This window comes from Amblyomma americanum, chromosome 8 (assembly GCF_052857255.1).
Source record: "Amblyomma americanum isolate KBUSLIRL-KWMA chromosome 8, ASM5285725v1, whole genome shotgun sequence".
NCBI lineage: Eukaryota > Metazoa > Arthropoda > Arachnida > Ixodida > Ixodidae > Amblyomma > Amblyomma americanum.
In genome coordinates, this window is record NC_135504.1 from 112,711,457 (window position 1) to 112,738,167 (window position 26,711).

Here is a 26,711-nt window from a genome sequence, read left to right on the forward strand (position 1 = left end):
TTGGCGGGCCGTGGAACTAGGTCGAATTAACTGATGGGCGGTAAAATTGGTCCGAATTAACGAGAGTTTTGCCCCATAGACTCCTATATATAATTGTAGGAACCATGCGTGCAGGTCGAATTATCCGATTGTCCGAATTAACGGGGGTCGAATTAACGAGCTTTCACTGTAAAATGAAACACTTTATGGCTGCGAGTGGGTTTCGGACCCTCGGCGGTGCAAACAGATCACCTTCACTGGCCACTGCATTAGTAGACCACTACGCCATTGCCACAGCCTAACATTCCACGTGTTTAACTATCAGTCTCTTGCGTTGTGCTTTGGATATCATTATCTACATCAAAATCCATCCGTAGCCAATGGATCCAAACACCGAAATCAAATTGAAAACTGAAGTGCTTATGCAACTTATTCACGTTTGGCATAACAATGCTAAATCTTCCCGTCAATTTTTTTTTCCAGCAGTGCACTCGACTCAGCTGGTGACAATGGAGGTGTTCTTCCATGTCCTAGTGAAGCACTGTTTGAGTCAGTGTGTTGTAGTCAGCACAGAACTGAGAGAGGATTCGTTACTTAGTTGTGGGCCGCGCACTAATTTTAGTTTGTCATGTTTCATAAGGTTTTCGAGCGCTTCTGCATTGCCAGGGGCATTGACTATGGTGGGCAAACAATATTTAAACTTAACCACATGGCTCCAAAGTTAGAAGAAAAGGTGTAAGTTTAATGGATGCAACACAAGAGACCTGGAGTGCGGGTTAATCCTTACATGCTACCACCTTGCAATAGTATCTGCTGATTAGAGAGATCCTTACCGCTGGAGGCTGCGTCCAGATTAAAACGGTGCACCCGCTTTACTGCAATGCCACTGCAGTGACCGGCAGCGAAGACCAGTGCGTCAACTTCTTCGACGTGGAGCGCGCCAAGCCACTGCTCAACAAGCTGCAGGGCCACTCGGCGGCCGTTCTGGACGTCTGCTTCAACTATGATGAATCTCTGCTCGCCTCAAGTGACGCGCACGGCATGGTCATTCTCTGGAAGAGGTCACCTGTCTGACACCTCCACCCCTCTCTGACTCCGGACAGTCTACTGGTGAAGTTTGCCTGCAGTAACAGTTCACTGTGCTTAGCTATATGTGATAGTCATCAGTAGCCACTTTGAGTCGCATTGAAAGAACGACTACAGAGATTCCTGAATGTTAGTTAAGCACCAAGAATTACTACGCACTCATTACAGATGCAGCTTTGTTCTCGGCTGCTGACAGGTACTGTAGGCCTTATAGTGAACTGCAGGTGTGTTGGTTGTGTAGATTGCTTTAAGACATAGGGTTGTGTAGATTGCTTTAAGACATAGACATTGTAATATTGTGCGTTTTTCTTATGAAGGCTTTCAAAAATTTCCTGCCTCCACCGCTAGCTCTTTTGCAGTGAAACTGCAATCAGAGCATGCGTATTAAGGTAACTTTTGTGCTTAGTTGAGCCGTGCATGATGCAAAAACGTAATCGCCTGCATAGAGGTTGGCGAACTGCCGTTTTTTTTCGCTGAAGGGTGGCAGTGGCGCCATCTGTTTTCTGCAGTGGAAAGCATCACAAGGCGCTGAGGAGAGCGTTGCAAGCGTGGGCCCTTTGAATATGCCATTCCGCCCATTTCGTCTGCTTCAACTGAAGTGCTTCTAACATCTTCGGCTAACTGAGCAGAAAAAAAATATCAGAACAACTGATTTAACAAAGTACCTTTCAAAAAATATTGTTTGCAACGCTCGCCTTGGCACCTTGTTGTGACGCTTTCCACTGCAGAAAACAGATGGCACCACTGCCGCCCTTCAGCGAAAAAATGGCATTTGGGGGTTTTGGTACGGCGATCTCTATGCAGACGATTACGTTTATTCATCATGCACGGCTCAACTAAGTAAGTACCGTTGTAAAGCTTGCTACAATACAAAAGTTACCATAATACGCAAGCTCTGTGTGGAGTTTCACTACAAACAAGCTAGCGGTTGAGGCGGGAAAATTTTTGAGACTTCACGATAAAAACGCACAATACCGTATTTGTAAAGGGACCTGCTCTTGGATTGGTGCCTAAAGGAGTACGGGCACATAATTCTGCCCGCATGTTTTCTTTTTTGTAATGATGCATAAGACCATTACCGTACATGGATCAGCATTTGCTATCCGCCTACGACTACTGTGTAATTTATGATCTGATTTTTTTCTCATGCTGTTTCAGTTTCAGCAGCACTGTGACATCAAAGATCTGTAAACCTAGCATTGTGAGGCATGAAAAAACTGCAGTACAATCACTGGTTTTTCATTCATTGTCATTGCTGCTCTTGAGGCAGGTTGGCTTCAGCGTTGTAGCAAATTAAAACAACGAAATAGTGATTATATCAGTTTTTTTATGCTTCATGTGACCTATACTGATCTTTGCCGTCTCAGCCATTGTTCGACTGCTGTGACCGAAACAGCATGAGAGAACTTCAGTTATAAATTACATAGCAGTGATAGGCAAATGCCGCGTGGTGATCCAGGTATACTGTCTCGCATCGCTACAGCATAAAACACATGCAACTAAAGATCAGATGTCTGTACCTCTTAAAAGGACGTGAATCATCAAGTCCATTCGGCTCATTAACTTGCCCTCGCTCGCACCATTCTCTGGTGTTTAATGAATCCCCATTCATCGGGTTGTGAGTCCTGTCGGTCAATATTGCGAATTGTTACTTGTCATTTACGTGTTTTTCATTTGTCATGCTTAAGCCACGTACGGTCACTAGGTGATGTTCATAGTGTACTACCAATTGCATACTACTGTAAACTGTGATGGTGGCAGACTTTTTGAGATAGCGAAGCAGTATTAAAGTGCGCATTCGGTTGTTGTAGTGTGTGCATTCCAAGAAGGAGTGAGGAGTCTGTTTTTGTTGTTGTTAGGTTTAAGTAGATGTCACTGTCAACTTTAGTTATGATTATATATTGTAAAGTGAGCTGTATAACACATATTTAGCTCTTCAGTCATGTTTCATTGTTTTCATTTGTTTGGAGAGCAAAAGAAGAGGGGATTCACATGGCAATCCCTTCAGAACTTGCATTCACAACATGCATGACATATTAATAGATATGCCGTCTTCATCGTGCTGGCTTAACCTCTGACCCAAGTTGCATTTGGTTATAGGCTCAGTTTCCACTGCCCCACTAAACCTTAAATACTACTGTATTTGTCTACGATCAAACCTTAGTATATGGAACAGCGGTATTATGAATTATTGACTCTATCAAACTGTTTCATAATTGTTTTTAATGAATGCATGCAATTCTTACTTTATATGTCGAACACAGTAGGCCATAACATGGATACATTGAACCCCCAGCACCAAGCTGTGCTCGCTTTGACGGCAGGCTTTGCCTCACTACACGAGTGACTGGTGGTGGTGGCGGTTGCCACACTTACACGCCTCTTGCATCCATTGAGAGCGCCCCATAGTCTGTGGCATGGTCGGTTGCAGCCTGGTGCTAGCCATTCTGCTCTCATGTCAGCTGGAGGTGGGATGGTTAATATGGCGATAGCTTTTGTTCTGGCGTCCATGTTTCCACAGTTGACACTGCTTTAAAGCAGGGAAAGTATACCTTAGCTGGCATTTGGCCTGCCACCACTGCATGCTGGAGTTGCTGTATAGAAAGGGCACCTGATGCTCAAGTTTTTGGTGACCTCCAGAATCGGGGGGGGTCAACTTTCTCCTTTGGTCGTGCTCTTCATCAGGCTGTTCTAAACTTACTGCATTTACTCGAATGTAGTGCAACTGTGATCATAACAAGAGGGCTGCTTTGCAAGACTTGGAGCAGGAAAAATAAACCGTCCCATTATACTGATATTGAATCAGTTATTACTCGGGGCGTGATTTTTCCTTTTCTTGTAACTGTAAAGGCACTCGTTGCATTTGAGTAAATCCACTGTATTTGAGCATGCAATGTGGGCATGCCATTTTGCCAGTGTGCATGCAGCTGCCTATGTGCTTCAAAAACTGAGCAGTGGACCAGCAAAATACTTAAATTAATGCCATTCTGGTGACAAGTTAATAGAGGGCCTGCAATTGTCCATCGCATTGGCCTAGGGGTTGTAGTGTAGTAGTGGTTGTAGTTTGTGAGTACAATCCTGGCCCTAGTCAAAATGTGCTGTGCTTTAACAAAAAAAATAGCACAGAATGGGTACTGGAAACTATGAGTGCCAGCAGCAGTTTTCTCCATAATGTTAATTAGTGTGCAGTATTGTCTACCGTCCATGACTCTGGTGAAATGTGAAAATGCCCGGCTACCGAGATGCTAAGTGGGTGGTTGGCGTTAATACTACCTAATCTGGAGCCCTCCACTACGGCATGTCTCTTAGCTTGCAGTGCTGCTTTGGCATGTCAAAATATAGCAATTTAAAACGAGAAAAAACCTGCCAGCTTTTTTGTGTTCCCTGGGAGCAAAGAAATGAGAAGTGACAGCAATGGCTGAAGGGCACTTCACCCGGCCACACCACAAGTTCACCCGGCTTTGCACAAACCCAAGTCACCTGACCGCACATGATTGAGAGTCTGCTGTATGATTGTCACTGTAATGCTTTCCTTCTGTGAATGCTCATGGTGTGCAATATTAGTTCGGGCTGGAGAAATAAGCATAACAACAGCTGTGAACGATGTTAATGTGCTAAATTCAACATTAGTATTGGCAGGGAAGGTGGAGTTTGCAGTCTCGGTTATTTCAGTTCCGGTCGCAATGGCCATGTTACAGTTTACAAGCTGCAGTTCTCACAGTGCAGTTTGGCAGTCATTTAAAATAACAGCTGGCAGCACAGGGATCACCATTGGTGGTTGCTCTGTATGGAATTTGTGGAATGATCTTTGTCGGAAAGGTCTCCTCAAGGTGGCCGCGCACTGCTTGTAAATGTTGCTGTGATGTGTACATATAACGGGTAGAAAGAGACCGCACATTTTTTTTTCTGCAGTTGTTTACAACATTCCGTCCGCACTCTCAGCGCACAGAATAAACTATACTCACTGAATGATGCCACTCTCGTGATGTGTCACTTATTATGTCAAGCCAGTGTTCTGGCTTCACTAATCCGTTCGTAAACTCCATTAAAGGGGTGAAAACACCAGGTTTTTTGCAGTGTTTTTACTTTGTTATTACTCATAATACTCCAGTTAACACTGACCACCATGTTGAATTCACCTGCATTCAGTAAATGCTTATCAATTGAATTTCTTCGCCCACGCAGTTTCAGTTTGAGTAGCTATACGGTGATTGTGACATCACAAATAGGTGTGAGATCACGCGAGGCGTATAATTACTGCATTATAATTGTTGCTGTATCGTTTTAATTTGCTCCGACTATATTATGCTAGCCTGCTCCATAAGCCGGAATCGCTGCAAGTGAAGAAAAAGCTATTAGTAATTGCAGTTTTTGTGTGTGCCACATAACCTCCTACTTAGTATTTGTGATGTCACAACCCCTGTTGGACTACTCAAACCGAAACCAAAACTGCATAAAAGATGAAATTCAGTTATATGGTATTCACCGAGCTCAGGCAGATTTTATGTGGTGATCCAAGTTTATGAATGACCAGCACATCAATCTAAAGCGAAAACATGCAACGAGAAATTTGGTGTGTCTGCTCCTTTGACCAGCATGGCCTAGCAGTCTTTGCAATGAATATACTCCTTTTCTTTTAAACCTTTGGCTATTTCATTTTGTCCAGTTTATTGGCTGTAATTATGTGAATTTAAATGTTGGGTGGTTAGGTGCACCCTTGTTCCAAGAGCACCGCACGTGAACATTCCTTTTTCTGTACAATCTAGCTTGATTGTACAGCAGTCTTAAAGCTCTGCCATCTTTATAACTTGCAACTGCTTACTCATGCGAATAACCATACAGAAATCCGTATACATCTGGTCAAGACAAAAAGGTGTAGACACCAGTTAAACTATTCCAGCCGTGCTAATAAAGATGAAAGCTTATGCTGCTGCCGCTAAAAAACGAACTCAACATGCACATTGGAGCACTGTGGTGTCATGCAAGTTGGTTGCTACTTGGCATGCCTTTTCACGTTGGCTACTTGATAAGAGTAAGAAAATTGGCTCGCGCTTGAGCATTGCTAAGCACGAAATGGTTTTTTGCAGGTGGACATTACTGCCACAGGCCACCTACCTCAAAGCTTGATTGAGGTGTCCACTGACCCAGAGAATGTGCCTTTCATTTCCTTTCCTTTCTTTACTCCTTCAGAGGCTTCACCAAAGAGTGGCATTTTGCAGGGTAGGAGGCTAATATGTAGTGCTTTCACATTTAAAAAATTAAAAACCGTGCCGAGTCAGAGCATGCTACTGTTGAAGATTCAATCTGCTCTCAGTATTTAATGTTGCGATGTCCATCTATCTCCATGTTGAAATATTTTATGTGCCTCTTTATACCTTACCATATTATCTTGGCTCCAACCAATGCCTTCCTGAATATAAGCGGTGCTGCTAGGGAGTACATTGCTGTTTCACTCCTTTTCTCAAAAAAGCACCATTTGACCCCAGATAGAAGTGACAATACTTGGGAGCACACTACTGTTTTTACCCCTTTCATCGAAACACAATGTTAGACCCGAGGTCGCTTCTTGGAGAAGATCCCCTCACGAGCTTTTCATTTTTGAAAGACTGCAATATTGTAAGCTGTATACTTCATAACTGAAATGGGCACTTCTTTAACCCTGTGCTTAGAGCGTATCAGGGTTGCTTGTGCACCACAAAGCCTGGCATATAAATACTACTCGATCTTGTAACCTTAACAACGTTGCCAGCTAAGCACCTTGAGATTGAAATGTAGCAGCTTGCTCCTGCAAGTTAAATTTTAAAATAAAAAAACTTATGACACGAGCACACCCTTTTCTTTTCATGAATTAACAAATGCGGTATATTTATTCCCAGATATAGAAAACTATTTTGTCGTTATGATGATATCACGGCCAAAGCCGAGAGTGCAGCCAACGGCCACTTGTTCAGAGGTTGACACTGGCCTCGATGTTCATCTGCGCCTTGTACGGCTCCAGGGCAGGCGTCACCTCTTTCTCCACAAACTCCTTCACCTGCGTTGAGTTATCACACAAGGCCACATATGTGAACAGAGCTCAGGTTGTATACTACCGAGTCACGAATGCTAAAACCCCGTACTTTGAGGTATATACCGGATGGCATTTTCTTGGCTAAAATATGACTATTGAAAAAAATAACTTAGTTTGAGTAAACCTGCACACTTACAAAAGGCTCGTCACCACTCGCTTCTGATAAGCGTTGATTTGTGAGCAGAACTTGCAGGGAGCACTGCAACACCCTGCTACGTGGGCAGTATCAGAAGCCGTTCAACCAATAGCGGTTGACCTTAACAACAGCAGTTGGGCAGTGCTATGGCAGCATCAAACATTGCTCAAGTCTCAAGCACAGCTGAAGTCGAACAGACAAACTGACAAGGTGAGGTCAACAGTTCTGCTGTAGAGGCTAACTTGGCGGTTTTTCACACATGGTGTTTTCTTTTCTGATCCTATAAAAGATTGTTGTTCTGGCTAACATGCACAAATATGTGTGGGCATGCAGAAATGTGAAGCAGCATCACAAGAAAATGCTCAAGCTAAACATGATTTTAGAGTGCCTCGGCTGTACACAGTGTTAATTTGCAGCTTGCAAGGACTGCAGAAGTTATAATTACTGAAACAAAATAAATGAAGAGCTAAAAAATTCACATCTGGCACGAGCACATGACTGAGAGAACAGGGTTTCATGGAGAGTGCCAAATACAAATGCAGCTGACTGTCATTCAATTTGGTTGCAAATGTGATCCATTATTTCATCTTAATGGCACTTGCAACCGTCCATCTGACAGGGGCATAAGAATGAATATATTACATGAATGAGTCAGCAGATTCTCTTAGTCTTTCAAAAGAATGCCTCTCGATAGTGTTTCTGCCACTGCATGATGGGCCAAGCCTTTCTCGGATTCACATGGCAGTGACTTAAAAAGAAGACTGCACCAGCTTAGTCTTTCAGTGTGAGAAGCCTGTACCCACCACATGTGGTCAGAGCTAATTGTAAAGAAGAGGCATGAAATAAGAAAACCCAAGAACAAGAGTGAACAGTCCACATGGTGCGATATATCCAACGAATAAGTCAAACCTCGATGTAACGAACATGGATATTGCAGATTATTAGCCATACTGAGCTCGCCATAAATATCTTTAACAAATGCAAGCAATTTTTACTTTATATATTGAACGCGGGGATACATCGAACAACCCACCACTATGCGGTGCCTACTGGGATGGCAGGCATCAGGCTTCGACGCACTACACAAGTGACTGGTGGTAGTACGGCAAGCGTGTACAGCGGCGTGGGTGATGGTAGCGTTCCATCCTGCACTCTTGTCGGCTGCCACAGAGGTGGTGAAAGTGGTGATAGCTATCGCTATGACGTAGCATTTTCCGCGCGACACTGCTGCCATGCGGGGAAGCCACCCGAGCTGGCGTTTGGCCTATCGCTGTTGCGTGCTGTGCGGGAAGCAAACCTAACCAGCGCTCGTTTTTTAGAGCGAAAGCTCTACTCTTCGCACTACAACTCCCATGTTCAAGTTTGGTGAGCGTTTGACCTTGAGCCGGCGGAGCGGAGCTGTGGAAAGTGACGTCATACCACGTGACTCGCTGTGGAGAGGCGCCGCAGCTGCGCTCGCTCGGAGCCTCGCCGCTGCTCTAGCACGTGACTAGCGGGGGGCATAACAGCTGCTTTGCTGGCGCTCGGTTGCTCAGTCTCGCCATGGATGAGGCGAGCAGCGGACCGACTCTGGCACCAAACTATGCGTAACCATGCTTGAAGGAGTATAGACACCTAACTTTTGTGGCATGTTTTCTTCATGATGATGATGGATTTTTATGGCGCTAGGGCATCTATGGCCAAAGAGCGCCATGGCACAAAGTATTTTCGACTTCTCAAGGTGGGGTCAAAGACCCGGCATGTTTTCTTCTCTACAATGACGCAGAAGACACTACTATGCATGAATCACCATGTGATATTCGCCTACGACCGAAAAATAATTTATAATCCAATATTTTTCTGTCATGCTGTTTTGGTTTCGGTTGCAACAGCCAAACAATGGCTGTAATGTCAAAGAGTGCTTTTGTGTCACGTGAGGCATGGAAAAACGCCCATATAATCTCTGTTTCATCGTTTTAATTTACTGCAGTGCTGAAGCCAGCCTTCCTCAAGAGCCAGAATGACAACGAATGTGGAAGCAGCGATTATATTGCAGTTTTTCATGTCTCACAGGACCTGTAAACTCATGTTGATGTCATAGTCCTCATTCGGCTGTTGAAACTTAAACCGAAATGCGATTATAAATTATTTAGCGGTCGTAGGAGAATACCAGGTGGTAATCTGTGTATAATAATGCCTTACGCATCATTACAAACAAGAAAACACATATCCAAAAATTAGGTGTCTAGCTTTCGCTCGTATCACCAGGTTTAACAAGTGCTAACCACAGGTAGTCTTTTTTTTTTTTTTCTGGCAGCCTCCGAAATCGCCACAAGCGTCTTCGAAAATGGCTCCAAAACTTCGAGTTGCCATCCCTTTGCTGACTAAACTTGGGCGTGTTTCTCGTGAAATTTTCGATTACAAATTTCATCTATATTCAACTATCTTAGGATATTTTTTTTTTACCTGCTCGCTACAAACAGGTTTGACTATTTCATGCACGCAAACCAACATACACATAATTTTGTTTGAGGACACAATGCATGATGATTATGGTGGTGATGATGGATTTTTATGGCGCAAGGGCGACTATGGCCAAAGAGCGCCATGGCACAAGGTATTTTCTGATTACTCAAGGTGGAGTCAAAGACCCATTTTCCAAGCACTTCACCCCTTACTAGCCGAGCACCAGGCCAGGGGAAAGCTTGTGCCCTCTGTATCACCGGTGGGTACCCGGTGCCACAAGAGGATCGAACCCCGCACCTCCCGCATGCGAGGCGGATGCTCAACCACTCGGCCACCGCTGCGGTGGGACACACTGCAGAGTATTTATTAATTTCAGGAAGGCCAGCTTTGGTTCCTTGTGCTCCCCAGCAAGGAACTTGGGGGGGGGGGGGGGCAGAGTGTGCCAGGTTGCTACTCGCCTGCTGAGGGGCGCGCCCGATGAAGGAGGAGGGGTTGAGCAGTGAGTCCAGCTGGTTGTGGATGGGGGCGAAGTAGTTGTCGGCACGGATGCGCTCCACCAGATCATTGGGCAGGCCCCGCTCCTTGACCTGGGCAGCCGCCTCGTGTGAAAGCACCCGGATGCGCTCGTGGCAGTCCTGTAAGAAGGAGGGGGGGGGAGAGTGGACATGACGCACTCATCAACTCAAAGTCTTAAAAAACGACAAAATTTCAGTACGCTAGTTGTGCGCTGCAAAAACTCCAGCCTTCTACTGAGCGCTTTAATTTTGCTACGAAAACCCCAATACACATAAGCACTCACATACAACATCTCCACTGTTGGTTCAGATGATGCCATTACATTTTACCCATAGGGAGAGGGAACGAGGTGAAGTGGCGGGGCAGGGGGGAGGGCCTGCCTGGATTGGAAGCATCCGGTGCATACGTCTTTTCACAGCCTATACAGCTGTCACTGCCCTGGGAAACAGACTCTGACCTTGCCTCGCATCATCAGAGAACACAGCGAAGGCTACGTGCGTCGGCCACCTTTTGAGATATCCTCATTCTGTTGCAAAACATTCGAAATGAGCAGTGACAAACGGTGCCTTTTGCATGACATGAAAAATTTTCAACTTCAGCAATATTTTGAGACACGTATCTGACTCTGGCTTAAAGAGGTTTGTGGTTTATGGCATATGGGGGTCTAATGTCCCAAAGCAACTAAGGTTAGAGGGGTTTGCTATACTCAAGGCCGGCTCACGTGTGAAGACAGATTCACAGTAAAGCTCAGAGGCATCCGCAACCCCTCTTGATTGCCACGTGATGCAATGCGATTGGCCAGTTGCAGGTGCCAAAAGCCTCCAAAATTTTGTATTGTTAGGTTGAAGAATTTTCTAAGGGTATCCAGACACACGTGAGTCTTGGCATGGAGTTCAAGGCTGGAAACACCTCCAGAGGCCCAGCTGCAGCCGGCATGGTGCGCGGAGCATACCTGTCTATTGCCGCCAGCCTTGACCATGGCCATGATGACATTCTCGGTGGCCATGAAGGGCAGCTCCTGGCGAATGTGGGCCCGGATCACCTCCGGGTACACCACCAGGCCCTCGCAGATGTTCTGCAGCGTGTTGAGCACTACATCCGCCGTTAGGAAACCTTCACCCAGGCTGATGCGCCTGCACATGACGAAACAACACGTGATATTTGGACCGGTCCCACAGTCTTTGGTGCAGTCAGGCAGTTCCTGCCAGACTTGAACATGATCAATTAGACACGCGACGCAGCTATGCAAAAGCAAAGCTGCTACAGTTTCTGAAACGGCAACCTGTTTTTTACAGCAGTTAAGTTCCTTGTTCAGACTTAACTTGCCAATACCTCACTGCATGTGCTGCCAATTATCACTATGCTGTGAGACCAAGTCTGGATATCACCAGCATCACTCCACCAGCATCACTCATGTTGAATTGAATTGAACTAAATTTTATTTCTGACTCCACTGCTGCACAAATACTGCTATCCCAATCATCCCCATTTATGTTCCTGTTCAGAGTCGGCCACAGCCATGTTATTCCAGCAAATTCCCTTAGCTCTGCCTGGCTTTTGTTTGGCCTCAAGTACTTGCACTCCAACAGACAATTCGTCACTTCTGCAAATAACATGTCCTGCCCGTGCCCATTTCTTTGTTTGAATATCAGCTGAAACACCCCCAACTCGCATTCATTCCCTAATCCAAACTACACTCTTGATGTTGCACCTATGATGAAACAGAAGAGCATCGGCGAACGCAGCACTGCAGGCAGGTATCAAGAAGGCCAGCTGGGAGCTCTAGCAACATCCCAGAGAATTCAGCGCAGACCCAGTTTTCCAGCTTTCTATCAAGAAACGCTCTGAATAAACACCACTTTCACACACATATCGTTTCGCAGCAACAGCAGTTCAGGGCACGTTTCCCAACTCTGCGGCATCAGTGGCATAACTCAAAAAAACAAGTGAGCACGAAGGAACAGCGACACTTAGCCGTCTGTCACAAAACAAATAAGTGGCGCCTTCTTTGCACAGTGCTGTGAACTAGCACTTGCGCCCTCCAAGCAGAGAAGGCAGCACTGTGTAGCGCGAAAAACGGCACATTCACCACTGCATACAGCTGTTGCAGATTGTTGCATTACAAAGGTGCGGCAACCGCACAGTCTTTCTTTTTCTATCACTCGCTGCTTTTTTTCGTAGCCTCAGTCTTTTTATCAGCCTCCAAGATCTGGCCCCCTAGGCATGTAGTAGTATCAGCAAAACACATCACTCATACATACTCCTTTTGAAGGGATGTAGAGAGGCTCCCACCAATAAGCGGGAGTGAATGCCAAATGCACTCCACACCACTGACATTCATCCTGCTGGTTTCTTTCTGGCAATCTGGATCTGCCGTTTTTACTCTATATATTATAAGCGATCCTCAAATAGGTGTCCACAGGCCCTTTGGGGTCCTTGAAATCACTGCTGGGATTCAGAAACCTCTTTTTGCTGGGTTGCAAAGCAAAATGGAGCCGCATGCACTTTACCAATACACAAAATGAGGATTGCAGTGTCCCATAATTAGTAGCCTGCATTAGCAGCGCTTGTCCCCTTCTTTCTGTCTGTGTTTGCTTGTGTGCGGCCATTCCATTAATATGAAAAACCGACTAGCCCAGTCTGCCGCTTTACTGAATATACTGAGAGCAGTTTGTCCAGCATCCATAAACCGGTACCACAAGTAGCGGGGGAACTAATACAGCTAAATGATGCAGTTCTTTCTCAAGATCATTCTGCACCATACATGCAGAAACAACAGGCTGAGTTATTGGTTATTTTCATCAATCTTATCTTTATGTCATCACAATACTGCAACTCCTACTGCCCTGGCCTCCATAAGGATTTTCGCTGGTGCTCTCAGTGGTCTGGAACCTATTGATAGCCATGAATATCTACTATCACGATGCAGTTGCGTGGTAGTGGATAGAGCATGCAGGCCCCTTCATACCTCGATACATTTTAGGCGAATGAGTTAAGTGACTGCGCCTAAATAATTTTTTTTTTTTTTCACATCTCGTACGCTACTGATCGCGACAGAACATTAAAGAAGGAAGTGAACTGTCACGGGAGCACTCCTCACCGGTTGGCGCTGTCGTCAAGCGTACGCTCCATCCACTGGGTGGCCTGGGTGGCCAGGGGGTCCGCAATGAGTGCCATGAGGTGCCGGGAGAGGGCGCAGCAGCGCTCGCTGCGCATGGGGTTGCGCTTGTACGGCATGGCCGAGGAACCGATCTGAGTCTTCTCAAAGGGCTCCTCAATCTCCTTCATGTGCGCCAGCAGCCGAAGGTCCGTGCAGATCTGCAAGCAAAGCCATGCTCTGCACCAGGCTGACTATCTTAGTGTGTCGGCTAAGCTAGCCCAGTGCCTTTTCTCAATGATAGTTAGTTTTTAAAGTGCAAGGGCATGTACGACCAAAAAGCATCAAACACAAAACAACTGATCGACTCAGGTCCCAACATTTACCATGGGTTGTTTTTTCTAAAGGTGTAGTAAGCAAAGGTGGTTATGTAGCTTAAAAGCTGAGTATGATTTGGGGTGTATGGTGATGATGGAAGGGGAACGTCCGTTAGCCTAGTCAGCCTATGCATCTTGCTAGACAACCTGATCTTGCTGATGACCTGGGGCCTGGTCTAACTTGAATACAGGAGCTGGCAGTGGTGCGGGGTCCTTGTCAGGCAAAGCAGAGCTGGTGACAATCACCATGATTGGCACTGCTGACACCGGGTTGGTCTTTACGTGCGCCGTGGGGCATTTAGTGCATTGCAGACCTTTGGAGGGGCTGGGGGTGAGGCTAGCAGGCTTGAGTTGTGCCGTGAGCTCTTTAGCATCAGCTGACCGCGGCATCGACGCCACTGCAGAGGCCTGTGGAGCTGTTGGCTGCTGTGACGAGGCAGACGGGGATGCTGAAAACAGCAACACACATGCTGCTGCAGAGTGCACCTTGTCGTCAGGATGTGGTGGTGACAACATCAGTGAAGGGCGGTATGTTGAGCTGGTATTCAGTCTACTTCGTGTGTCGTGAAGAGGGACGGTTGGGCCAGAGACGCTGGGCTGGAGTGGCGGGGAGACGGCCAGGGGCTGCCGAGATGGGCAGGGTTCTGACAAAGGCTACGTGGGCTAGAGCAAGGCTGGTGCGGGGCCAGCTGCTTGCGGTGGCGAAAGCGGGTTTGCAGCGTCGTAGAGTGGCAGCGGACAGGAGGAGACGCCGAAGTCCGAAGGAGCAGGCGGAAAGAAAGCCGAAGCAGCTTGGTTAGGGAATACGGCCAGGGGTGGTGAGTCCAGTGGTGCCGGAGCTTCTGAGTCGGGAACAGCAGCGCAGAGAGTCGGCGGGAGCTCCAAGCCAAAGTACGCCATCAGGTATATGTCGGGACCGGGAGGCGGCAACCGCAGCTGTGCCAGGAGACCGGGTGGTAGTTCGCGGCTGGCGTGCTGATAGCGCAGCAGCTGGCTGGACACGTTGTGGACATGAAAGTGGGAGTCCAGGAGCACTAGCCACAAAATGGGGTCCCTGGCATAAAACGCGGGCAGGCCAGGCAACTGAGGAAGGAACGAACGCTGATACAGCTGGAGGAGTTCACCACGTGTGATGGTAGGCGCGTACATGGCGGTGAGAAGAAGCTGCCGAAAGCCGGGTGCGAACACTGGGCGTGCAGCGGCAAGGCCAAGTGGAGAGACAGGACGGGCAGGAGCACAGAGCCAGTGGGAGCGGCACTGCGTGCATCGAAGCTGTCGTCCAGTGTCACCAGATGTGGAAGGTGATCTACGTTTATTGGAGTCTCGGTAGCCGCGGCTGGTGAGTCGGCGGAATGGGCTGTTGACGTTGCTGGCCAGGCCAATGGCCGAAAGCGTTCTGATCAGCGTGAGCAAGCTCTTCCTCTTTTTCATCAGCACCGCTACACATGCTTCAGCTTCACCCAATCGTACAGCTTTTCAGCACTGAAGTGGAAGGTACAAGCAGGAGGCAATGGCTCCCACAACTGTGCTCATAAGTTTGCCACACAAGTATGGAAGCACTTAAAGCTTGCGCTTCGAGCCTTCACTCCACTGCAAAGAAATTCTGAGACAGGGTATATGCACAATTCACTTCCACCTTTTACCAGCGCTATTTTTCAATCTGAAAGTCTTTCATTTTTAATGCTCCCTTCAACACTAAAGTTCTGTTGCTCCTTGCTTGGCTGCAGCGACTGCTGGCCTTATGAACTCACACTTGGTGAGCCTTTGTTTTCCTTATACTTTTAATTTAGAATGACGTTGCTTGTTTTAATTGTCTGTTGGGAACAGCCATTACACAGTGATGAAACAAACCATGTAGGTTTACAGGCAAGGCAACATTCCTGTTGACAACCTTGGCTTCTTCTTAGGCAGTAACGCATGTTTCAGGCGCTGACAGGACAACTCCTACAGGTATCTCTTATTGACGAAATATACAGACAGAGATATATGATCCAGAAGGGTGGCTGTTGCAAATGTGCACTTGGTCAGATTCCGGAGCACCCACCTTGTGAACCGAGGCACCAAGGCTGGCCAGTGCTGCCAGGCAGTCAACGTCGACCTTGCGAGTGTAGGTCTGGCCACAGACAATGTAGGCCCTGAAAAAGGTCAATGACATTAGCTGTGAACCCCACTTGCACACTGACCACCAAGTGTAAAGTTTAAATGCATAACTTTCATTTAGAACTCTGCTAAAGAGTGAATCCAGAACTCTCATGAATTCATTGTGACTGCACAAATGATGCAAGGCCCGAGAATAACAACAGAGAATAGGCCACGTATGCTTTGAAATTTGCAGCCAGCAAATTCTTCATTGGCACAATGGCACACAAGTGCCAAACTTTGAACAAAAATGAAATGTGCACAAAAATCATGAATGAGAGTGAAATGTGCATGCCCAGAAAAACCTTGAATGCGAGTGAAATATACACGTGCACAAAAAACCTTGAATGAGAGTGAAATGTGCAGGTGCGCAAAAACCTTGAACAAGATTTCGTGCACGTGCACAAAAAACGTTGAATGGGAATGAAATGTGCATGTGCACAGAAATGGCTGGCAGTAGAGCATTGCTAAGCATAAAAAATTGTGTGAAAGCACAGTTTTTTTTTTTTGCAGGTGGACACCACCCCGCCTACCTCAAAGCGCGGTTCAGGTGTCCACTAACCCAGAAATCCAGTTATGCGTCTTTCCTGTCTAAACCTACTGCTGGTTTTGAGAAAAGGAAAGGCACATAACTGCTGCAATTTGTAAGTGGAGTAGGTGGACACCACTGCCCACCCATAGCGCAATTGAAGTATCCACTGACCAAGTGAGCCAGTGCACTTGCTACCCATAGGCTTCGCACAGATACACATCGCTGAAACCCAGGAAGTATGGCTAGAAGTGCTTTCGCACTAAAAACCTTAGCAAAATCAGAAGACGCAAATGCTTTAAACAACGACAAAAGTGAAGGGTACGCATGCATCAAACCAATGCGAAAGCATAGGGCATACAGGCATCAAACCTTGACACGGGTCAAATGTGCACGTGCACCAAACCTTGGATAGAGCAGAGGGTGCACATGAAGGGGGGATGAGAAAAAAAAAAAACGGGAAGTGTTAAGAGAAAGTGAGAGACAGGACTCACCTCTCGAAGCCAGCCATCTTGGTGACAAGCCGATCGAGCTCCTGCACCTTGCCGTGGTCGCCCTCAAAGAGCTGCAGGAAGCTGGCCTGGGTGCCTGTAGTGCCCTTGACGCCTCGGAAGCGCAGGTCCCCCTGCACCCGCTGCAGGTTGCGCAGGTCCATGAGCAGGTCTTGCATCCATAGGCAGGCACGCTTGCCCACTGTCGTCAGCTGCGCAGGCCTGCAGAAAAACGATGTTCCAGCAACAGTGAGGGAAGGGAAGGGCTCTAAAGGGCTGCCTCCAATGCACAGATCAGTGAGAGTGGCTCTTGAATGGCAGCTCTGGGGACATTTTGATTATTCATGGTTGACAACTGCATATTTCTTATAGCTCTCTCTACATTACACCTATTCTTACAACACCAAATAAAACAATTTGGAAACAACAAACTTAAACAAAAGTTTAGCTCTGCAGGCAAAAGCAGCACCTGGCAGGACGCGGCAACAACATCGTAGATATATTACTGCGAACACTCTCCCGTACATGTCAAACAGCTTGACAACTTAAGCCAGCGCACGGCAGGTATCTGAACGAAGCAGCAAGTTAGGTTTGTGATGTAGCAAATGCAGTGCTAACTGTAAAAGTTACTCTAACTAGTCTCACTACATGCATTACAATAAAATTTCAAAAACAAGCTTTTGCACACCAGTGCATGGTGAGACAAGTTCACACGCGAGACCTGCCGTGTGAATTGTACATATACAACAAGAGAAGTTAGCAAACTTTGTTTGTCATGAAGAAAAGTTGTTCTGCGTGCTTAGGAAGAAAAAAAAAAAAAAGAAAGGTTCTTGCAAATACATATACATAGATTTTTTTTTTACGCACCCGGCACCTCACCACTACTTCTGAGATCCCCCAAACCACCGTATCATGACTGCCTAGCCCACATAAAAGCCTGAAAACAGCACATGGAGTTTCACAAGTAGAACAGCATTGCAAGTTAGACAGCAAGCATCATTTCACTTGTAACAAAAATTGCAAGGGACACTTGAGCTCTGTTTTAAGGGTATGATGTGACAGTGTTAATGGGTTAATTCCCATATATCTGGACTTGGTCATTCTCTACTTTGCATTCATAGATCGCTGGAGCCCTCATACCCCTCCTGGCACAGTGGTGCAGCGGTTATGCAATGCACCACTGCCCCGCAATGGCAGGTGCTGCCACCCAAGGGGCTTGTGAGACCCACGTTGCTCTTCCTACAGTTAAATTAATGAATGGTTGCAAGAAGTTGCTCAGAAAAAGCAACCTCTTCCAACCATTAATTAATTTAGCTGCCACCTACCACGGTGGTCAGTTTGTTCACAATCCTGTGAGCAGGTTGTGATGACGCCAGAAGGTCATGCGACCAGGTAGCCCACCAAGTTTGCTTCTCCAGAGATTTCATCGCTGGACTTTCTGCAGAACCGGAGCATTAATGCTATTCTGTTAAAAAAAAATCGGATATTTGCACGGTGATAAAAAACAACACGAATGCAAAGGGTGTGCTTTAATAGTTTTGCCAGTAAGCACCAATGCTGTTAGTATTGCTAGTGGTGCGGAATATATGCTTTACTAGCTGTGCTTTTTATATTCAGGGATACGAACAAGTTACCTGGAACACACAAATGGACCAAAATTATGATTGCTAAATTTCTGGAGGCTTCCACCTACCACTGGCAAGCACGATAAACCAATCAGGCCAGTCCACAAAGATGGCAAAAGACAAGATCAAATCGTCTTGTAATGCATTTCCACTACTAGGCACATTTTTTTATTTCGGGCATATGCATGTATGCAAGTCCTTGAAGCCTGCTTTGTGGCAGGCACCCCATCTGCCCACCGGATTGTGGGCAACCTGGCAAGCCACAATTTGGGTGAAGGCCTTCAAGGTAAATGCCTTCAAGGTAAAAGTCTTTACGTCAAAGGCCTTTAGGTTTGGTTTGGTTTATGGGGGTTTAACGTCCCAAAGCGACTCAGGCTATGAGAGACGCAGTAGTGAAGGGCTCCGGAAATTTCGACCACCTGGGGTTCTTTAAAGGGACACTGAGGAGAACTCTATCATTTTTTTTTGTTAGCAAAATCTCATAGTTCGGCATTTCATGGCTTTGTTGCCGCCTGTCCGGGCGCGAAAGATGCATTTATTTCAAAGAAATTTGGATTCGAAGTTGAGAAAGTTTTTCCCACCGCTCTGATTCAAACTCGAGAACTCTTATGATGACACGGAGAACTCTTATGACGTCACAGAACGGAGTGACGTGATACGTGACGTAAACGCAGACTCCGTGATTTCTGACGGCTAGCGGTGCGGTGCGCAACCTTCCTTTGCCAGCCTCAGAGATTCGTGGCTTCCATGAAGTAAGGAAAATTCCTCCAAGGTGGCGCCTCTTGTCCTAGGAAGTCATCACGCTTGTACTTGCGAGATTGGCCTGTGGCGGCGACACCTGTATTTTGATTCTTGCTATTTTCTACATTACAAGAGCTTTGTTTTCAGTAAGAGTGGCGTTTTTGTGATCAGGAGCTGCTATTCTGTCGATACAAGCCAACTTCAATTTCTCCTCAGTGTCCCTTTAACGTGCACTGACATCGCACAGCACACGGGCCCATAGAATTTCGCCTCCATCGAAATTCGACCGCCACGGCCGGGATCGAACCCGCGTTTTTCGGGCCAGCAGCCGAGCGCCATAACCACTCAGCCACTGCGGCGGCAAAAGGCCTTTAGGATAAAGACCTTATGACTTTAGGCTGAAGGCCTTTAAGGTTGAATGTCTTCCAGGTAAAGGCCTTTATGGTTAAGGTCTTTAGTGTAAAGGCCTTTAGGTCAAATTATACTTTCGCATTCACAGTATGTAAGGACCTTAAGTGCCCACTGTAACTTGTTCTTCTGCACGACATTCTAAGCTTAGATATACCATCTGCTATTCTTTTTAACTGGGGTGTCTGTTTTCTTCTTTTACCTCTTCGTGTACTGCTACTGCCTTCAATCAGAGTTGTTGCCCAGAATTAAGAATGGTCAGTGTTCATTTGAGCTATCCAGTGAAGTGCGAATTGAATTTGCCAGGACCCGTTTTTTTGCACCACGACTTACTGGAAGTGGGTGAACCCAAGCGTCGGCAGCGTGGCAAACTCCGTCGCAAACCTGCAGAGCCGGTGGATGCAACGGGCAAGCTGGGAGAGGAGTGAGCACCAACCAGGCAACACTTTAATGCACGTTCATGCAAGCTCAAAAAGGCTTATCAATCCAGAAAAAAAAAAAATGGTCGACCCAACAACACACCTTCATCGACTCGAAATGGATTTCTTGCTACAGGCAGTTACTAGCCATCAGTAGTTGACTATACAACAGCGCACACCACCTGCGCATGAACAGCGAGGTTGCAATTCACATGACAGTGCTGGTGCTATTTCCCCATCTTTGTTCTTCATCACATATGCTGTAGCAAGCCATTGTACAATGCCAATTCATCCAACTTAAATTATTCCTAGGTCTCAGTCCGAATTACCTCGACTGCTGTCACCCTCAATTTCTCTCATGCTGTCCACAACCTTGGTATTGCTCATTACAGAGTTTCAACTTGAGCTTTTTTTTTCCACGTGTGATTAAAGAAATTTCCTCTCATAAGCTCTCATAGACTCAACAGCAGTTGTAGCCTTTATGAAGTGTATCAGCAATATCCCTTGACATAATCTTGTTTTGCAGAGCTAATAGGTAAGTCACCAGCAACAGCAGCAGCTGCTCTACACCGACCACTGGACAAAGGCCTCTCCAACACTCTCCAAACAGCTTAGCTATATTTGAAGAGCTTAATAGATGCTTCCAGTTTTCTAGGTCCCTGTGTTGCACTTCTATTAATCTTTTTCATTGTTCTTCAACTTCATTATTTATTCACTAATCTTTTTTACCTCACATAAAAATTCTGTACTGCAAGGCCGTACATCACTTTATTTTGAGTGACAAAAGCTCTGCACAGGCCTTCCAGCACTAATAATGAAGTGAAGGGATACACAGCCTGAGCAGTGCAACTGATACAACTTATGAGTATAGTATGTACAAGTGTAGTACCTTGGGCAGAAGGATTCCAAGGGCCTCCTTGAGTTGGATCAAGTCCTGCAAGAGAGATGAGCAGTACACAGCTATCAGCAACCTACACAACGCTGAAAATAACGCTGTTAGAAGAGTGCCACGACAATCTAACATTTCCACACAACCAGAAGTGACCCACCAGACAAAGCACAGCACAGAGATGTCCAAACAATCATCACCATCAGCCAGATTATATACACTGTTCAATGAACGCACCTTCATTCCTAGCAAGTGACATTTTAATCTACAGGCAGAATCTTTAAACAAACACAGGCTAATGTACTCTGCACTGTTGCTGACATCCACTACATCATGCTTTAGGAAACAACTTAAAAAAAAAGTGGCCAGTGAAGCTGATTTGTTCACACCACCGCTGGTTTGAACCCTAGTCACAGATATTTATTTGATTTTTATTTATTTATTTATTTCAACTGGCATAAATCCACAAACATTGCAAGATCTTGCTCGATGTTTACCCATCAGAATAGTGCTTTCGAACTATAAACAGCAGCTGGTAACTATGGGCCGTGGTCCACAGCATCCAGCATTACTCCACTGACCAATCGCAACAGTAAACGAAAACAGCTTTTTCATGTTCGATTATATCAAACAAGCCAAAGACATCAAAATTCCTGAGCTTATAATTTCGTATGGTGGTTAGCTTTCCGTTTAGCTAACAAGAAAAGATTTAACAACTGACTACTTTTCATCACGGAGGAATTCTGCATGGCAGCCACTGCATACTTATGTTGTATCTGAATATAGACTGTGAAGAGCCACTTCTAGGACATGGATAATAAAACAACACTATGATTTTGTTTCCACAGTAATGTGTTTGGCCTGCGCAGCTGTTGCATGCTTCTAGTTTGTGATTTTCCAGTGCAAACTGCGTGGTGTGATTCTAGCGTCCATTATGCCCTATGACCCTTCTAGCTTCTTCCGACCACTTCTTTGTTCATCAATGTGACTAGCTTCAATGGGGGCGCTTGTATTTTGGTTAACCAATGAGAAGCATACAATAATCATGTGATCAGTGAGTGGAGGTGTGCTCGGATGGCTGCATGCTCGCGGTGACGTCAGGGAAAAGTCATGTCACTGGCGTTGATCACATGGGAATGTGACGGTGACACAACGTGACGTCACGTCACTACGAGATGGTCACGTGATGTTTTACTCCACCATTGAATGCCACTCAAGCCAGGAATAGGCACTTAACAGATGTGCTGTATCATAATAGGGAGTAGCTGTCAATTTCCCACTGATCGTGCTCTGTCCAAGAGTGTGACAAAATGCTGTGGGAGCGGCACAAGTGGTACATTACGCTGAGGTGCTGTTTTGTGCTCTTTTCTGTCAGCAGTTCCCTGTGCTGTGGGGAAAACGAAATGTTAACTATGCTCAGTTCACTATTCCTTTTGACATTTTTAACATCAATCTTGAAGCCTAATGCTCTCTGGATTTCCAAAAAGGATGAATGGGAATTCAATAACCATAACTAACCACTTTATGCACAGAGGCTGAGGGATATGAAGAGAACATCACAATATCTACTGCTTTGGTGAACATTTATCTTCACAAATGCAGACATGCAGAGTCAAGCTCTCAAAGACGGTGGCATTCAAAGCAAACGCACAAAAATTGTTCAAGAGGTGTCCCAGCTAAGCACAGCCTAGGGCTTGCACAGTGCACATATCGACCACTCAAGGTCTGTCTTGCATACCAAGCCTGCCTGATCTTGCATCAATACAAATTACAATCAGTTTCACTTACCGCTTATAAAGTTATATGCTCATGTGCGAGTGTATACGTCTATCTTCCCTTTTTCTTATTGTACTTTGCTGTTAGACATTGACAATTTGTTATTTTTCTGCATTATTGTCATGTTCACCTGTTTTACTTTACATACAACAAAGCTTTCATACTCCACTCAATGATATAAATGAATAAAAAGGTGTATGCAAGGTGCTTCTTAAAAGCCCTAGACAAGCCGCGGCCTGGGGTGTCATCTAGATAAGCCCTATGTGTACGGGACTTGTTCAGCACCCTGAACAAAACCCTAGTCAGGTCATTTTTTAGGCACTACAGGACGCCCTAGATAAGCCCTCGGCCAGGCTTTTACAGGGCTGTGCTTGGACAGTGCACAGTTTTATGTATCGTCCTTGACACCGCACTGTCGAAGACTGCAAAGGCAACCCAGCAACCGAAGTGCAAGCAATGTGAGCAAGCGGGGACGCACCGTATTGTCGCCCACGTAGCAGGAGGTGGCGCCCAGGTGGATAATGGGGGCTGCCTTGGGGCACTGCTTGGCAAAGACGTGCACGTGTGCCATCACGTCGTGGCGTGTCAGTCGCTCCTCCTCGGATGCTGCCGCAAAGTCCACGTCGTTCACGTGCTCCTCCATCTCCTTGATCTGCTCATCCGTGATGGGGAGACCCAGGGACTGCGTATGCAGTCGAAACTCCATTAGTCATTCAGTTTTAGAGAGAACATACATATCAACTGATGGAGCCTGCCCACGTACCATGTTTACTCGCGTAATGGGCACACTTCCATAATGTTAGCAGCTGCCTTTTTCAACACCAAAACAACTGTGCAACACTGAAAAGCACTATCTGTCGAATGGCAAGACTGCTATACATATATGCACGCATAGACCACTCTGTGCGATGAAGAGCCAACAAGAATGCTCCGCGCAGAATCTGGGAAACAAGAAAAACCCTGCCTGGTCACTGAGGGCTCTCTGTTTGATCTATCATGCTAGGAATTGTTGAAACTTGTTGCAGCTGGGCTTTGCACTCAACGCTATGAGTTCACTAGAGCGAACTCTAGTTGTGCTATTTTTTGGCAGCAGTATGGGCCGCTACACGAATTGTACATGTGGTTTTATTTTGGTTTTACGGGGCTTAACGTCCTAAAGTGACTCAGACTATGAGGGATGTCGTAGTGGAGAGCTCTGAATAATTTTGACCACCTGAAATTCTTTAATGTGCACCTACATCACATAGTACATGGGCTTCTGGCATTTCGCCTTCATCAAAATGTGGCCACCATGGCCAGGATCGAACCCACATCTTCCAGGTCAGCAGCCGAGCGCCATAACCACTAAGACATCGTGGCAGCTGAAGTGTATGTGTGAGTGTAAGAAAAAAGTTGTTGACCAAGTTCTCGAGTACAGAAACCATGATGAGTTGTGTGCTGTTTTATTTAGAAGGTGAGTCATATTGGATGAAGTATTTATTCCACAAGTCTACTTTTTCGCCTGTTTTTACTGATTAAATTTTTTTCTCAATATTTTACCCCGCCTAATGAATGCACCCCCCCCCCCCCCCCCCCATTTTCCGTACTTCGTCTGAAAAAAAAGCTGGTTCATTAGGCAAGTAAATAAGGTATATTATTTCTTTATAATGTGTTGTCTCACGTTGCTGAATATCCTGTTATGTGATACTGTGAATGTTGAGCTCTCTGCAAAAATTTCTCAAGAGCACTGTTAATGCGTGTAACAAATAAACGCCATGATGGTCATCAATACCGCATGTACTCAGATACACATGGCAGCAATGCCTATTAAAAAACTCGCACGATACACAAGGGATTAAGCTTGGCTTTTTTGACTGCGTTTACTGTCAGATTTTACACTTGTTAACAATTCAAATTTCAGCAAGGTAGACCAACGGGTTGAATGTTTTCACAAGCTCAACCTCACAGAGTTAAAATTAGAGATTCCACTTCACTAGATGAACAAATAACTTTCTCATGCATTCGGGTGCCACTGTTGCAACAGCAGGCAATGCGTTCCTCAGCTCTGCTGTGGACAGGGCCCTGTGGCAGCTCTTCCGCTGTCATAAAGTTGCGAAAAGTGGTTACCGCTGTTTGAGACAAACCTCGCCTCTAGAAAGAGAACTTGAAACTTGTCACTTCAAGTTCTCTAAGAAACCACAAGTAATCTGCTAGGTGTAATTTGTAACATTGTCCAGCATGTCAAGTAGTACCATGCATGAGGTCAGCTCTGTCTGTTATTCAAATTCTTTTATTGGGAGGCAGACATTACAAGAAGAGCAAACTAAACCTGTCACATGTTTTCGAAACAGGTGCATTAAGAATAAGTACTGATGTGATTTCATGACCTAAAGGAGTCATTTGTTCTCAAAATAAACTGTATTATTAAGAATACATATTGACACACTTCCAAAGCAGCTGGCATAGCTATACGCTTTCTAGCAGGTTGCTACAATATTTGCTTAAAGAACACTTCTGCATCCCTTTAAAACCCAGACCACATGGCCCATCTAAGCTACGGTGCATTTATTGCATACCATGTGAAACATGATGCGTTCGTACAAATGCAGCGAATCAAACCTACTTGGCAGCACAGGGCACAGTCACCATCAATTAAACCTGAATACATGGCACAGTCCAAGTGCGTTTGTCTTGAACAAGCAAGTTTTATGAAGCAAGCGTTGGAGAATTCTGATTCGAAGAAAAATTCCACCTCTGGCAGCCAAAGACATCGAAATAAAGCAGCCAACAGGTCTCCGTTAAGCCCCGCAAAGGTGCGCATTTACCTACAAATACAGCTGCCTTCAAACCTGCCATCTTCGCCAAATGAAAGTGCAAAAAATATGATCTCGACAGTTTTAGCAAAATGTGTTCCCGATAGTTTTAGCACAAAGTACTTAGCTTCCACACAGAGCGCATAACACACATAAACTTCGTACTTGTCAGCCCTCGTCAAATTTGCAATGCGCCAAACGAAACAGCTCGTTCCGCAAGAATTTTTATTTGTACAAATTCACGCCGCCTGACTTGAATTCTGGCGCTGAATTTGTGTTGGCCGACCAGAGGAACACCTCCATCATTACGGGGGATACAACATTCGATGCGCAGTCTTATCTTTCCGTCTAGACAGTCGGCAGACAGCGGTTGGCGGCGTCTAGACTCGGCTGCACGCGGTACGCGCAAACGCACGCACCCGTTACAGCTGTTGTCGGCAGCTGCACACGAGGTGGTATGTATACCTTCTCGGCGGTGGCCAGGTAGATCCACAGCTTCCTCCAGGTGGAGAATTTCTTCTGGTCGCTCCACACGTACGACATCTCCGGGCTCGCGTAGCGCGACGACAGCGGAGTCTGGTACTTGGTGTGCACACTCATGTTGGCACGATCGAGAGAGGCGGCAGCGAAAAATTGACGAAGTCGTAAGCGGTCCGCCGAGACACTGCGCGGGCTTTCCAAGAGCCCGATGGGCGACTGCCTCCTCTTTACGACAGCTCGAAATGACCTTCCGAGGTTACCGCGCGCCTACGTCTTCCTCCTCACCGTGCCGGGCTAGCGCGTATATCAATGCGTGTGTATCTTATCTTTGCGGCATCGCTGGTCTTCCGACGGGCTGTGCACGCGTCGGGTGACTGCAGCGATCGTCGTCGCAGGCAGCTCTTCCCGGCGTTGCGACGGCTGCGACAGGTAGTCGCTGGCAAAGTAATTGCAATGCCAATGAACTAACCGAGCCGGCAACGCGGGTCACACGCCGCAAGCGAATATTTCAGCTATGTGTAGTACGTGACAAAAATAAATGAGCGCCGCCGGAGCTCACGTCGCTCACTTGCTAATCGAAATAGGAACCTGTTAATAAACAGCTAGACGTATCTATGGACCTACGGAGCGCTCGCATTTTTCAAGAGCCCTTGATTCAGGCATGTAAACGGTTATCTTTTGTAGTATACAGATGCAATTTCAAATAGCAAAAATTT

General features: G+C 46.1%; 2 protein-coding genes across 4 annotated transcripts in view; one reads left to right on the forward strand and one right to left on the reverse strand.

The window, feature by feature from the left end:
• The window catches only part of LOC144102039 (WD repeat-containing protein 13-like), a 53,190-nt gene extending 48,148 nt beyond the window's left edge, over positions 1–5,042 (forward strand). For 2 of the 3 annotated variants that reach the window (XM_077635304.1, XM_077635307.1), the window contains exon 14: positions 872–5,042. In XM_077635304.1, the coding sequence (XP_077491430.1) occupies positions 872–1,053 (182 nt within the window). In that variant the 3' untranslated portion in view covers positions 1,054–5,042. The remainder of the gene's footprint in view (positions 1–871) is intronic. The other variant, XM_077635305.1, reaches the window with a different exon arrangement.
• A 1,856-nt stretch (positions 5,043–6,898) lies between these two features.
• Positions 6,899–26,595, reverse strand: Adsl (adenylosuccinate lyase). Its single transcript, XM_077635303.1, has 10 exons — positions 25,981–26,595; positions 23,202–23,405; positions 20,948–20,992; positions 19,973–20,052; positions 16,869–17,087; positions 15,751–15,841; positions 13,333–13,550; positions 11,185–11,365; positions 10,175–10,351; positions 6,899–7,099 (listed from the first exon to the last, which is right to left on the reverse strand). The coding sequence occupies exons 1-10, from the start codon at positions 26,113–26,115 to the stop codon at positions 7,013–7,015; spliced, it is 1,437 nt and encodes a 478-aa protein (XP_077491429.1). The 5' UTR covers positions 26,116–26,595; the 3' UTR covers positions 6,899–7,012.
• Positions 26,596–26,711: the final 116 nt, after the last annotated feature.